The sequence below is a fragment of the Ictalurus punctatus genome, chromosome 16, assembly GCF_001660625.3.
Source record: "Ictalurus punctatus breed USDA103 chromosome 16, Coco_2.0, whole genome shotgun sequence".
NCBI lineage: Eukaryota > Metazoa > Chordata > Actinopteri > Siluriformes > Ictaluridae > Ictalurus > Ictalurus punctatus.
Window position 1 is genome coordinate 17,785,714 of NC_030431.2, and position 16,766 is coordinate 17,802,479.

General features: G+C 38.1%; 1 protein-coding gene across 1 annotated transcript in view; it reads left to right on the plus strand.

The window, feature by feature from the left end:
- The first annotated feature begins 4,360 nt into the window (after nt 1–4,360).
- LOC108277159 (roundabout homolog 1) overlaps nt 4,361–16,766 on the plus strand; it is a 193,256-nt gene continuing 180,850 nt past the window's right edge. Inside the window, exon 1 of the mRNA XM_047160800.2 lies at nt 4,361–4,454. Coding sequence (XP_047016756.1) covers nt 4,364–4,454 — 91 coding nt within the window. The 5' untranslated portion in view covers nt 4,361–4,363. The remainder of the gene's footprint in view (nt 4,455–16,766) is intronic.

A 16,766-nucleotide genomic window follows, 5' to 3' on the forward strand; every position in this document is an offset into this window, starting at 1 on the left:
CACTGTTTCATTGCAATTGCAAGTTTCTTCACAGACAGCAGTAAAACCCCTTTAAAGAAAGCTCCTTTAAACACTAACAATAACTGACAATACAGAGATGCAATAGTACAAAAGATACAGTATGTGAAGTTATATATACTGAGATATACTGTTACATTAAAGCACTGAATAGTAAAAAGTTGAATGTTTCAGTATTAAGAAAAAAAAATAACGTGCATATTTGAAAAGTAAAACTTTATATTATTTTATCTGCCCATTTGACCAGGTAGTGTGACATGGCACAGCTGACACACACCACACCAAAAGTATGCTCTACAAATGCTAATGCAACCAATTTTATAACAGTACTTTCATGACAAAATATTCCTTCCATACTGGTGGTGTTTACACTGTTTTAAAAAGTTTTTTTTTTTCCATAATAATACTAACACTAATATACAGATAGCAAATGTCAGCTGAGCCACATTATGTGAGAAAAAACCATGTGTATTATTGTATATGTATTAAAACTACGATACCAATCCTAATGAACAAAACTTTGGGCAATTTGCAGTCAAAGTCAGGTGTTACTTAGCACTACATGTTTTGCTTGGAATAGTTTTTGTGCATAAGATTATATACATAGATATTTATGAGAAAAAGGTATTATAATATGGGACTATTTTAGAACCTGTGAAAGAATTATTCAGGCAAACCACTTGTCATTTGGGCTGCTTTTGTCCTGCAGATCTGTAAGCCTGCTTAAAGTCACTAATGATTACTGCCATCTATTACTGTGCCCTGTAATAATACATCTACAATGGTAATTTATCCATTGTCTACTATGTAGACTCTACTGTTCTGTGCTTAATGGTTGCATAGTCTATTGTCTGACTGTTTGCACTCTTGTCTGTTACTATTTCATGTTAAATGTAGCACTGTGTACTGGAGAAACTATATTTCGTCACTCAAGAAGAAATGACAATAAAGATGACTTTGATACAATATCAATGCCACCATAGTTAACAAATAAATTCAACACACTAAATCATACTTTATGCAGTTTTCACAGTTTACATGGTATGATGTGAGTAAGTTAAGTTAATGACTCAATGACCAGGTCAGTGTTACTGCAGTGAATACAAAGTGCTCCCCAGGAATGCACTTTGACAATCAGAGTCTTTTCACATTCGTGCTTTCAGATATCTCCAGAGGGAGTAGCTTTACCACCTCACAGCCCCAGCATCCCTGGTTCGATCCTGAGTTTGGGGTACTGTCTGTTTGGAGTATCACATGTTCTAACCCGTGTTTGTGTGTGTGAGTTTCCTGTAGGTTCTCTGGTTTCTTTCCACCTCCCAAAAACATATAACAAGTTGATAGTACAAGTAGATTGGCTATGCTAAATTTCCCTTAAGTGTAAATTTGTGTGTGCATGGTGCCCTGTGATTGACAAACATCCCATTCAAGATGTGTCCCTGAATGAAAAAACAACACTAAAGCGCCATGTTGTAGTTTCCCCTGTATCTTTTAGGTCAACATCACTATATTAGTTTGGACATAAGGCCAAAATGGAGAGAAAATCATGCATTTTTAAAGCATTTGCATTAATATTACTGAAGCAAGGACATAGTGACGTGTAGTTTTCTGTCTTGGTGAGCATCCTGGACTTTGTATGCTGTAAAGAACTTTCTTAAGCACATTCATTATGTGGAAAACTTTAAAGAAGTGCATATTTTTCAATAAGATCCTACCACTTTTGATGCCATCAAATAAGACAGTGGTAGAAACATAGTCTCTCAAATACTCATTACTGTATAGACAGTCAAAAGCTCTGAAAGCAAAGTGTTGCTATAAATTTATTAAGCAGTACAGGTTTGAAATATTTCTTTTCTTTCTCTGGATTAAATGCCACCTGCTGTTATGCTTCATATTTTATGACCTATTTACTATATTTTGTTTATTAACTGAAGAAAGATGAAAGAAAAGTTTTGCTTATAACAAAAAAAAAAAACTATTGTGAGGTTTTCATCCCAATTTAAGATGTAGAACTACTTCTTTATCACCCTTTAATGAACCCTTCACAGTTGAGTCTTGGGGAATTAGTGCCCATCTTGCTGCCCACCAAAGAAGCACGCAGAGGGTGGAAGCTCCTACAGTGTAATATTGGGATGGGGGAGATCTGGCTAGTGATAGTAAAGGCTGCTGAAATGAGCAGACAGTTTGCTTCACAGATGGCTGATCAGTAAAACCAACTGGAGATCCTCTAGTCTGCAGGGAGCATTCTGGGGGCTCGCTGAAACTGGGAAAGTGGTGTGACCACACATTTCAGCCAAATGATCCTCACTAATTAATTTACCAAACTGGGGAATGGGCTGTGACATAGAAAGGCTACATGCTGTGGGTGATATTTATGTGTGTAGGCGTCTGCTTATATGGAATTCACATTAGTTACAGTGTAGCAGAGTGAACCTCTTCTTTACGCTTACACTTACTCTTTCTCACACATACACGGTGAACACACACGCCTTTCTCTTCTTGTCCAGATCAAATCAGATAAGAGGTAAATTGTCAGGCTGAGGTTACACTGATGGGTGGGCTTCTCTTTTCATGCTTCATCCATCTTCTTGCCTCTGCTGTCTATTACAACTCAGATCTGCTCAGTGTCTGTTTCTCTGCCTGGGATCGCTGTGACTAACCACTTATTCACATCCACTCTCCGCACTAAAAATGCGTTCGGATCGTTTTAGCAGAATTAAGTTATCATTCATCTCCACAGGTTTTTTCAAAATACTGTGGAAAAAGCATTACGGAGCATAGCAGTAGGGGAATGATGAGTGGAATGAGATGCAGGCTATCATTACTTTGCAATATATCTCTGTCAGAAAGGATACGCTTATAGATAATTACTGACCAGAGCCTGGTTTGCCACAGGCATTTTAGTGAATTATTCATCATGACATGATGTAGACAGAGTGTTTGCACTGATTATTGCTCTCAAGATAACTGCTGTGTTGTAGCGGTCTTAGAAAACCAGGCCTTAATCTTCAAGATCTTTCTAATTTGTACAACTGTGGGTCGTGAGTACCGAGAGTCGGTCAAGGGTTTGCTCCACTTCTCAATCAAAAAGTCAAACTTTTTATTTGTTATAGGTCTACAAACCTTTTTAAATGTGTGATTTCCAACGTTAAAAAAATCTTTATTTTATGGTACTAGAATGGTAATATGTTCAAATTTGTTCAAATATGTTTAAAAAAAAAAACTACTCTTTACAACTGTGGTTAGCAGAAAAACCTCAGAATGCACACCAAGTTCAATCTTGAGGTATAGCAATATACCACATCAGTGGCCATTCTTATCAGCCAAAAACAGGAATCTGAGGCTACAGTGGGCACAGATTCACAAAAGGCTCATTGAAGATTAGAAAAAAAGGCCAGGGAATATTTTTCCAATGTTTAACTGTCCACTTTTGGTTTGAACAAGGTCTGCTGTTAAATATACTATATTATTGCAGTTTTACACCCCAATTACACCTGTTTGTTTCATGCATCTATAGGATAACAGTATATCTGCATAGGGATTATCCATATACAAATGCAGGTGGGAAGGATTCAAGATGCATTTAAATCAGAGACATATAGCCAACTGTTATATGCGTCAGTCTCTCCAAGCCATACTTGAGAAGAACATTTTCTTTCGTGTGTGGTACGTTACAATCCATGTGGTTGGTGCATAAAATGTTTCTTGCAGCAAGCTAGAGGCGACAGTGGCTAAAGGAAAACTCGCTGAAATGACTTGAACAAGAAATTTTGAGAGAAACCAGACACTAAAAAGGAAACCATTCTCTTCTGGGGGCATTCCGATACTGGATTATAAATGATTAGACATTCAAATAGAGAAACGTGTATGTAATGCAGTCCCTGTAGGTGACTTTGTGATTTTGCGATTGCAGAAATGATTGCAAAATCAAGGAAACTACACATTGTTCGGAGGAGCTTGCAATTTTTAAAAATTGCTGCAGATTTGGGGCGAGACATGCCATGTGACATCATCACAACATTCAGCCAAAGCCACCTTCGATTCACGTGCGTCAAACATGAGTACAGCTAAAAAGTCTCATTTACCAACAAACATCACTGCAAAAGACATTTTTGTGCAACTGCAATTTGACTTATTCAGGTAGTTCAGGTAGGATGTGTTTTTGATTCATTGTAATTTGTGGTGTCGGATAATAATATCAGAGGATGGTAAAAGCTACAATACTTCCGCCAATATTAGCATTAGCTGTAGAGAACTTAGCATGTATAATTAGTCGAGCCTGTTTCTTTCTTTCTGTAGGTGAAAGCAGGGAGGCTGTGTGAAGGGTGATGCTGTGACAGTGAGCAACATGCCAGTCGCAATGCCAGGTGCTGTTCTCCTCATCATTGCTGCTTTACTGGGATCGGCTGGCTCTGAGAAACCAGAAGACTCCAAAACAGGTAACATTACCCTTAAAAAAAAAATCATTAATGGGAGTGTTGATCATGGAAAGAGCTGGGGTGATTAATATGGAAGCTCTTGAAACAGTCTTGAAAAAGCTTAAGATCACTATCTGCAATGCCAAGCATCAGCTGGAGTGGTGTAGAGCACACCACCACTGGACTCTGGAGCAGTGGAAATCTGGCGGTCTGGTGGATGCCAGGAGAATGTTAAGTTTGGTAGAGGAGGGATAATGGTCTGCGGCTTGTCCCCTTAGGCTTGTCCCCTTAGTTCCAATGAAGGGTAATGTTAATGCCACAGAATTCAAAGACATTTTACACAATTGTATGCTTCCAACTTTGCAGCAACAGTTTGTGGAAGGCCCCTTTTCTGTTCAAGCATGCCACATGCTGGAACAAAGACATGGTTTGCTAAGGTTAATCCAATCCAACTTAACACCTTTGGGATGAATTGGGATGTTGATTGTGAGCCAGGCCTTCTATCCAACATATGTGTCTGACCTCACATATGCTGTTTTGAATGAATGGGCACAAATTCCCACAAAAGCACCCCAGGGGCAATTCCATATTAATGTCCATAGTTTTCAAATGGGATGTCCAACAAGCTTATATCTGTGTGACGGTCAGGTGTCTACATACTTTTGACCAAATAGGGTATGTATCTGTTTTATTTAAACCAAAAGAGGTTTTTGTTTTTTGTTATCCATTCACTGACAACATATACACAACATATTTACTGTCTACTTTATTAGGAACACCTATACAATTGCACTTTCATGCTGTTATCTAATCATCCAATCATGTGGCAGCAGCACAATGAAAAAAAAAGAAAAAAAAAATCATGCAGATACAGGTCAAGAGCTTGTACATGCACATCAAATTCCATTTAATGTCTATATTTGGGTTGCAGCCATATTTCTGAATATGAAGTTTATATGTGTACAGGCATCGGAATATTCCTGTATACATAAATGCATCATTTAGCCTGAGCCGCCATTCCTAAATACCTAGCTACCAGCTAAGCATCTGTTAGCACCCACAATTCCTTGTGGACTGACTATACACATATATCTCCTTACAGTGGATTTTCTGTATAAGCTGTTTACATGTCACAAACTTCCGATTAAGACAGGCATATTCTAATACTAATGAGAATATTGGCAAATTCTGATTAATATCAGAGTATTGATGTGCATGTAAACGTAGTCAGCGTTCTCATCAAACATCAGAATGAAGAAAAAGTGTGATCTCAGTGACTTGATTGTGGCATGCATGTTAATTGAAGCTCTTGACCTGTATCTGCATGATTTTTTGAATTGCAATGCTGCCAAATGATTGGCTGCTTACATAACAGCATGAACATGCGGTTGTACAGGTGTTCCCAATAAAATGGGCGGTAAATATAATATATAAATATAATATAATCACATCCCTTGTTTGTTATTGCACACATCGTCTTAACTCAATGCCCTGGGAACCTGTCTTTCTTAAAAAAAATAGTGCAGCTCTTGTTCATATATTCACACACACACACACACACACACACACACACACACACACACACACACACACACACACAAATATATATATATATATATATATATATATATATATATATATATATATATATATATATATATATATATATATACTGTGTTTATATATATTTGTATCCAAATAGAACCCATTATTTGTTCACTCTGAATAACGTATATGTAATTGGATACATAGTAATGATAACTGCAGACTCAGCTGAGTGTGAAGTTGTTCACATCATCACATATTCAGATATCATTCACATATAATCATTCACATATTCAGAAACCTACAGACACCATATACTGTACTGTATGTGAAAGGATAAACAGAAATGTACTGAGCCAGGACTCAGATGCTTGATTGAAGAAGCTTATTACATTCACACCTCACTCACATCACTGATACACAACAATATCTGCTTCCATCTGTTCTTGTTTCCTGAGCCATGGCTGCTAGAAAGTCTATAACTCCCAAGTCTCATGTTCTATCTGTTGCAATATCCACATCAATCTGGAAATATTATTCACTCCTCCGCTTTCTCCCACTCTCATCTTATATGTGTTGCAGTGAATTTGCTGGTAACATCTTGAGCTAGGATGAGTTGAAGTGATAGCAGATCTTTCTGATCTACTCAGACTGTTGGCACTCTGTGACTATTTGCCGTTCTGGCAGGTTCAGCGATGAGATTTGTTTCCCATGTGTGTGTGATTACTCTGTCTGAGGGAAGGACACACTGTAGCTAACTACTCCATTCAGCTCCGTGGACTGGCTAATGAAATCTGAAATTATGGCAAGCGGCTAATTAAAATCACACGCAGGTGTGAACACGCACACAAACATGCAATCCTTCCTTCCCTCGCTTCATCAGCCACTGGGCACTGATACAGAGAAACAGAGAAGTGGGCAGAATATCACATAGTAAACACACACACACGCATGCTCACTCATCTCTATGATGAAGGTAATTACCGCAGCCGCCACAGGGAGAGTGTGAACAGGCTTTTATCTCCGGCACACATGGAGGTCAGTCTTTGCTCAGAGACAGAAAGTAGTCTACATACTCCAAGCCTTTGAGGCTCAGGTCATTTCAGCCATACTAAAAAGCTCACCGCTGCGCTCATTAATTGTCATCGTGCTGCTTTAAGAGAGTCAGATTCCAATACGGTCTATTTAAAGAGTCCAACAATAGTTTCCTTATTCACTGGTGTGGTGAACAGATCATATCTACCTGATTTGGTCATTTCTCTTAACTTCTCTTAATGACATAATGGCCCATGAGGAAATTTGATGGATTCTGATTCAACCCCCCATGTGCAAATTAAATAGAATAGAAATCTAAGTGAAATAATTGGTATTCCTATGGTCCATCTGTAACAGAATTAGGGATTTGAATGGAGAACCTGCCTTTCAGGTTCTGTCAAGGGTGGAGAAAATCATCATTTACAATACATTTATCTAGGGAGTGTGCAAGTGCAAGATTGTGCTGTCAAGTTAGTTATGGCTGGTGCATAAAAAAAGGAGACAGTAGCCATGATTCAGCCATCCACATAATTAATGACTCCGTATCCACAATGAAGAAAAACTTCCTCATAATGAACTCTCGCACAAAATTGTCATTATTAATGCTCAACAGGGCTTTGCAGTATGTACAGACATTTGCCCTACCCGTGAATCACAAGCAATAATTAGCAATAATGAGTTGAGCTTCGAGTGATCGTCATAGAAGAGATTAAATAAAAGGCCAGCGTTTTGTATTACAAAGTCGCATTGAGTTGACATGTTGGCTTGTTACAGTGAAAGGGGAAAAAAACACATAAAGAGCATCCCGTCTTGTGCCTACTGCGGTGTGAATCAACACTCATTATATCAGTAGAGATTATGACATGAGGGCACAGAACTGCTCAAATAAATATGACCAAATTTGGAATGAACAGAATATACATTTGCCTTATTAACAGTACACACCCTCATGTTTCCACGTTTTTATTGCAGTATCGCTATGTATCTGTAACACTGCCTTTAATTCGTGTTATATTTGAGACATAATTACAAGCGTCACAAGTTTCATGTTTACTTTCCGAGAGATGTCTTTGAGATCAGAAATGCATAGTGGTCTGGGAAAACCCTTTGACACCTCTACTTGGGGTTTGTTCTGTTGTGCCACTCTAAAGGACTGTTCATACTGGGATGTTTTTCACAGCGTGATAAACGGTATGTTTAACGCCCCAATGGCTGTCAACGGGAGTGTTCACTCTCATGCGTAAAATGCGTGGCGTCAAAGTGTCCAATTTTTTAGCGTCAAGGGGTTAGTTTAGTTTTTTTTTTACACACCTGGCCGACCAATAAGATTCACAATTTTGTTCTCGTGCCTGGAGCCTCTGAAGTTACATAAAAGTATGACTTGATGGTGCTCAAGTACAAAACTGTCTTGCAGATGAAAAAGAAGCCAGAGAAGAAGATGAAAGCAAGTAGCAAGATGAATGTTGAGCTGCTGGTGTCTTTGGTGTCTGAACGCCAAGAGCTTTATGATAAACGCCACAGCGACTACAAGAATGCTGATAAGAAGGAGTTGTTGTGGCAAGGAATATTAAGGATCTGGTGATCCTACACTAGACTACATTTTCTACACTATGTAGCATTGTTTGTTTCTTTGTTTCTTCCTTGCAATATGCAAATGCTAATCTGCTGATTGATAGTCCATTGTATTGATTTTGCACCTGGCATATATATGCATATAAATATTCTTGACCACTTATTCAAATAGCTAGGTGCTCCGTTATTGAGCCGTTGTATTATCATCTTTACCATAAAAAAGACTATTCATAGTGAACACTTCATCAATTTGCAGGAACATTTTTGGGCACAACCATAGTTAGCCTAATACCCAACCCCTCCCCCCAAAAATCTGGTTCTTCCCATAAATAGGCTATGTGAATGCTATTGCGGTGTCCTTGAATTAATTCAAATCATTACTTATTTAAAAAGAGTATATTGGGAGCACATGGGGAGGACATGCAAGCTTCACACACACAGAGTGGAGGCAGGGTTCGAATCCCGAACCTTGGAGGTGCGAGGCAAACATGCTAACCATTAAGCCGGCGTACCCTCTTACAACAACAACAACACAAATATCCATTTTCAGTAACCACTTTATCCTGGTCAGGGTTACAGTGGATCTGGAGCCTGTCCCAGGAACACTGGGTGGGAATACACCCTGGAAGGGATGTCAATCCATCGCAGGGCACCATGTGCACAAGCACAAGCACACACACACACACACACACACACACACACACACACACACACACACACACACACACACACACACACACACACACACACACACACACACACACCTAGGGTCAATTTAGACTAGCTAATTTGCCTACCAGCAGGTTTTTCAGAGGTGTGAGGAAATAGGAAACCTACATGGCCATGGGCAGAACATGCACAGAAACTAAACACAGACAGTAACTCAAGCCCAGGATCAAAACCCTGGTACTGTGCTACCCACTGTGCTGCTGTCTGATAACATCAATACATTTTAATAACAATATGGAAATGTTTTACGTACGTTACTTTCTAACCTTGCTCTGCTGTCTGTCTACAGAAATCATGTCAGATTAACATACATGAAGGTAAATGCTGTCAGTTGGCCTAAAAATGTCTAAATCCTTGCTAGCTGAATGATTTTCTCATGCAATAAATGTCACATCTTGATTAGGTTTTTGGATAGTTAAATGTCATAGCAAAATGTAATCAATTCAGTTTATAGTCAGATCGCATCTGTCAAATATATCTGTGATGCTCCTGCACCATCACTTCATCATCATCAAAACACAGAAGAACGCTTACACACTCTGTGACAAAGTTTTAAAATGTTTATTAATCCAATGTAAATACATTTCGTCAACAGAACAGACTGAATTATTCAGTGATTGTTTCCACACCAATGTACCAAACAGTGATCGGTGAACATTGGAGTAAAGAGACGACGATACGGTTTGTGTTTAAATGTGTCATATATAAAAATATACCTTATTTAGATAATCATATATATGTTATATTGTCTGCTCTAATTTTGTCCCCAATGACAAAATAAATACTTATAGAAATACTTTTGCTTAATACTTTCGAACATGTTTAAAGCTTTAAAGTGATAGAGGATCCATGTTAGGTAACTAAAGAAGTATCAAAAGTAAACAAAACAAAGGAAAAGAAGAAAAAAACATCACTGCTTTGAGCTATAGGTCTAAGCACCTTCTGCTGTGAAGAAAGGCTCCTGCATGTCTTGGCAAGCTTCCCGGTGATGGAACAGGGATCGCTCAGGACTGACGAGAAGACTTGCGTTTTGAGATGAGGCCTCGGGCTGTAAGGGAAATGAATTGAAATTCTCTGTAGGTCCAAATGTCAGATTTGTTGCAATTGATTTCGCTGGGGTATATCATGGCATTTTCAACTAATTTAGTGTTTGCTGGAATCCTGAGCTCTCTTAACCTTCAGAGTTATACATGTATAATGAATGCGAACATCGCAATTGTGTTTATGCTAAATTATGCTAAACTACCATAATTAATTAGTGACCGCATACACTTCTGAATGAAGCCGAGAGGAAATTATGGACGGAGAACAAAGATGATATAATTACTAAACCTTGTGTGCATACTTAGAATCTTAATGCTATACACACCATCTATTTTTACTGAAGAAAATTTTTTGCTAGTTTTCCACATTCTAGAAAAAAAAATTGTATACAAGTACTTCTGGTTCTATTGTTTGCATAAGTATTTAATCGAATTATTGTAGTCTTTATTATAATTTTATACTACCACAGTGTGGAGGAATTCTCAAATCTAATTGGTTAGAAAGTGTGCATTATTTTTGAATAGCAGAATGGCTTGGACAGTTGTTCTGATTATAACATTAACAATAGCTTTATATTAACGCACTTGTTTAACATGTTATTGTTTCTATAGTATCAGGTCATGTACAGGGACTTATATGGCAGATGTACCACATAATCTAAGACGAAGGAAAAACAGGGGGAAAAACATGCAAAATTGTTAACATGGTGATATTTTTTATTTTTGAATTATTTCAGATTTAGGAAAGGAGTATCTGGTGTCAGCACTTTGTAACAGTAACAGTGCTTTTAAAGTTTCGCAGCACAGGAAAGTCTGAAGACGTTCTATTTTCTCTGTAATATATCAAGCTATTTTGAGAGTGAGGGAAAAACTGTTCATAGCAGCTATAGCATTAGTGGTAACTTGTCTTGCGGACATTTCGCAACTTTAAATGTACCTATAAACTGTTAAAAAGTGCAAAGCACTGTTCATTAATAAATGAAGTATTGTAATCATTAATGTATTAATATTGATGTGGTATAAGTGGCATAACACACTTTGGATCAAGACAGTGTATTGCTCAGAAAATAATACACTTGGAGTCACACGTTAAGACAATACTTAACAGCAAATACTCTGACATGGATACCTACTGTAAAATGAAAGCTTATACTGAAGTGTTTTTATCTAGGGGGTTTGCCCTTCCTAAAAAAAGAATAATAATAATAAAATAAAGATAAAAATCTAGGCCCCCTAGATGCTCATCATATTTCTATGCATATGAAACTAATAGAAAAGGGAGTTTAATTAGTTAAATTTCTGATTGTCCATATATAATGATACGTTCCATATACAGTAGGAGTATATAACACATTTGTTATAGTTTGCAGTACTATATATAGGCTGAAGCAGGTAAATCTGCAATGTGTTGGTCAAGTAAAGATTACTTTGTTCTAATTAGAGAGACTAATGAAGGGAGTGTGTGTCAGCACAGTTGTCTTAAATTAGCCACTTTAGCATCAATACAGTGTGTGTGTGTGTGTTTGTGTGTGTGTGTGTGTGTGTTGTGTAGGAGTTGCTGTCATGGTTACCTGCACACAGCATCGATTTACGTATATTGGTATATCACGACTCCCTTTCCCACATGCAGTAACTGCGTCTGTTAACTATTTTGCACTTGTGCATATATTTGCTTGTCTTTGTGTACTTTGTATCAGTGGCGTTCCCCCGAGAAAAAAAACAACAAAAAAACAACTCCATTTATTTGTCGCTAATTTTGAGTTCTAGTCTTGCATGGAGTTTTATTTTGAACTTCCTGCCTTCCGAGAGCTAAATTTGTTCAGCTGGTTTTCATAAACGGCTGCAGGAAATGCAAGTGCAGCCGGACTAGGAGCTACACTTCATGAAATCTTGCTGTGTGCCAGCGTTATGAATGAGTGTGAGAGTGATATGTCCCTTATCTGATCAAAGCCATGCACAGGACAGACTTCATTTCCCATGGTGCCTCCGGCTCTGGCTGTCTAATCTGGAACATCTTCATATTTACCCCAGGGTGAGGAGGTTCCTAGATAATATTGTTGTTGCAAATACATGACACTGCAAGTATGGTTGACTGCTATTACTTGAACTTCTGACTTCGGTCATGCCTCTTTCCTTCCTCTTACTGTGTTGAGGCAATGATGATCTTTGATAACCATGAAGAGCCAGAAGGCATTTATCACCAACAGAGCTTTGTCTGTGTGTGTGTGTGTGTGTGTGTGTGTGTGTGTGTGTGTGTGTGTGTGTGTGTGTGTGTGCATATGTAAAATGACGTTGAAACAAATATTTAGGATAAGCATTTTTTGGATTAATCTCTGTGATGAACAGGAAGGAGAAGCCAGGCTGTGAAGCTGCACACCTGGCACTGATTTGGCTAATAAGAGGGAGAGAGAGCGATAAAGGAGCGGCTAGAAGCGCCAGAAAGGAATAGAGAGACGCACATGCACTTTGCGTTCCGTTTGTATGTTTTATGTTCTGTTTCAATTCTGTTTATTATTAAACTTTATGTTCGTGTTCAGCCGGTTCCTGTCTCCTCCTTGTCCGACTTTTACGTTTGTTACAATCTCATATTATCTTACTAGTTAAATAATTCAGGCCACAAAGAACAGTTTATCTTATTATGTATCTGAATCATTCACCTGTTCCACTGTTTCAGTGCCACGATTACTGTCCCAGAAGACTGTGAATGTCTGTGTACGAGGTTAGAGGTTGAAATGAGCCTGGTCTTGTCCAAGATAAATTCCAGTGTCTTATTCTGTAGTTTGTAGTTTTTTAAACATATTATTCATTAACTACAGTGACGCTAACAGGAAAGAGATGCAGTTACAATAGTGAGATGCACAAGTCTGGACTTGCCAACGGATCGTGGGAAGGGTTAAATACCCTGATGGAATAATTGGGCCAACATCAGTTGCAGCTTTGCAAAGCAGTAGAATGCATTTCTAATAGTTATTGATTCTCAGGATTCCAGTATAGAAAAGATTCAAGCTACGTTGGGCAGTAAAGATCTGGGATTTTTTTTGTAACTGACTGGAGTACAGTAGCAGCAGCTCCCAACAGATGGATGCATGAGTGTAGGCGGAAGAGTGGGTTGATGGTGAAGCCTTCTGAATGTGTGTGTGTGTGTGTGTGTGTGTGTATGTGTAACTGTAAATGATTGATGACAAAGACAGTTGGAAATATCTTACTGTCTAATATAATTATTATCACTCATTATTCAATTTAGAAAATGCAAGATCTGTACTTTCTTTCACGGAGAGTGTTCTCCTGGAGTATTGTTAGTACACTATGAGGTTAACTACTATTGTACAAAGTTAGCACAAAATCAAGAAACAGTACAAGAAGCAAGACTGCAGTTTATGTTTGAATTTCATTTGTTTGTGTGACCAGAGGATCCTTAATGAAGGTCAATATCTCCCCCACTGCTAAATATTAACATTTCAACTAATTAGATTTCAGCTTGGCCACTCACAATATGGATCACACTTGTCTTACATGATCATGACTGATTTTCTTTGCTTTGCATAGAACTTCTCTCAATTTTCGGATAATTAACAACAGTAATACTATCAACCAAGATGTGTTCATCAATTGCGTCTTTAGTTTTTCACTACAGATGCAAGATTGGTTATATCTGTATTGATTGGTACATCATATCTAACTTCAGGCTTTCAGATTTCAATTCTAGCTTAAAACTCTGGCAATATAGTTCTCTTTAAATATAAACCACTCTATTAGTACAACTGAAATAAAATAAAAATGAAATAAAATAAAATGTGGATACAGAAGAGCAGAGTCAAAATGGTATGAGAGGTGCTTTCACTATTGATCACAGCTTCGATTAATGTCAGAAAGGCTCTTGGCAAGGATAAGTGTGTACGATGTAAGCCCTTAAATTGAAACAGACTATTACAGTCTAGCACAGATTGGGAAGGAGTATATCCTAGCACCTGTACCTCCTTTGGGAACTCCATACACCAATAAATCTCCCAGTCATCCTTAATTATAAAGGGGAGCTGGGACATTCATTTGATAAATTAGGGAATATATATGCAAAATCACTCCCAGACCAGAAGGTTTGATAGCCACAATGGAATCCACAAGTATGCATGATGCCTATAATGGAAATACATTAATGAGTATGACTCTGCACACAGTGCCTAAATTGAAGGCAGATATCTGATGTTTTTATCCAAATAGAATTCTTGTAGCTTGTTCAAATGACAGGAAAATATCACCTTGTATGCCTATACTCTTCTAAATGACACTTATATGAAGACTCATTGTACAAGGCTAGGAAGAATGGTTTGAAGAGACTTCTTTGACGATTGGGTTTTGGCATTGAGGTGGTTACATTGAAGACAGAGCTGTAGGACCAAATCTTTTGGATTAGTATAATCAGTTCCCCCGTTCAATTAACATTGTTTTTAACATTATCAATGTTTCATTCTTTCATTTTCAGTAGCTACTTTACTAAAAAGTGGCTGGTCAGGGTCATGGTGGATCCACAGCCTATCCCAGTAACACTGGAAAGGCGGGAATACACCCTGGATGGGATGCCAGAGCAACATTGCCAGATGTAAGCATGCATATATGTTAATGGTGTGGATTTTAAAACATACACACCTACAAATATAAAGCTGAAAGTCTGGCACTATACCACTGTCTATCTTGGACTAGTATTTAGTTGCCATCACAGGAACCGCACTTTCCAGACAGAACATCTGTATATTTTATTATGGGAACATTTGCTTACAACCACAACATGGCTGAGTGCTACTCTGAAAGTTTCCCACAGCTTTAACTCATAAATGTGGCTTCCTAGGAGCCTTTCTAACATTTTACCATCGTGCCAAGTCTGCACAGGCAATTTGTGAGACAACTGCATCAATTACGACCTTTTATAATCTCTCAAGGGTAGTTTCATGATCAAGATACAAATTCTACCCAATATCAGTGAGGTAAAGTAGCTGCAAGTAGAGATATCTGGGACACATGTGGTCAGCATCTGCCACTTATCTACAATCCAGACCCAGTGGTTACTTTGGGTCCCTTTTCAGACCCAGATATCAGTCAAGTCTGAGCCAAATATGGCTGAGCTTTGGCACATATGGAAAAATGTATTCTGTGACACAAATAATGGCACACATTTAAGGTTTTCATGGCATTTGGAAATTAATCCAAAATGGCCTAAATGCAGTCAACCATATCTGATGCCTGTATGGCATTTCAATTTTGGGCCAGCAATGTCCCTACTGTAAGTTCTGCTCCATATCATGGCTGAGATAGAGTCTTATGAAGGTTGAGTAGGGGCTGTGTTCTAGCAGCCTGATTCGGATGAGTTCATTGGTGTCATTCCATGCCAATATGTGGGCTAGATGAAAGTGGTAAGCGTGGGCCGGCACTGAGCCATCACACATTTGCAATCTGGGGAAATTGCTGTCTCGTCAAACAATACATGCCAAGTAAACCAGGCAAATATGGCATAAAATCTGGGCAACATGCAAAGCTGGGACCAACTACACCTGGAACATGTAGGTGTACATCTGCAACCCTGTTGGTAGGGCGCCAGGAAAGAACCAGGGTGTGTGTGGTGTGTGTGTGTGTGATGACAGCTGGTCTCAAAAGACACAACGCCACATGCCACAACTTTTTTACTTCATATGTTCTCAGCAAAAAAGGCTAGCAAGAACCAAGTCTGAGCTTCTCAAAGCTTGTCATTATTTTAACACTCTGTCCTGTGTAACTTTAACCAAATATCACAAACATGTACTGTCCTGTCAGTAAGTACAGATTATAGCACATGCATGCTACTGTAAGGTTTAAGGAAACCAATACAGTCCTGAGGTTAAATAGATCATACAAAAGACTGAAAAAATCTGAATAGTAAATACAATACTTTTGTAGGACATGTACTATCATTATACTTAAAGGTAAAGTTTATTATTACTGCAAGCAGTTTGTATACATACCTGTGCATATACTGCAAGTCACACATAAAATACATGCTGTATTACAACTTTGTCCTGGGACATTGACACCATATTATTTCATACAACATATGGCAACAACAATAATTACAATATACAGCAATGAATATAATATACAATATATAATATATAAATAATATACAGCTTGTATGCACTTGCCAAAAATGACCTCTGATGTCTAACTGTCTTGCTACAGTAGTAGCAACACTAATGTCTCTTTTGTTATGGAGTCCATAATTAGACTGAGTGACAGTCAGAAATTCATGCAACGGACTGGTTGGGTTTTGCAGGTGTCATTTAAACTCTCTGAATTTTGCTTCATCTCTTCTCTCCTAAGAGGTCTGAAAAAGTGTAGATAGAAGTCCAACAATTTGGCAACATTTTCTCTGTACACTGTCTAA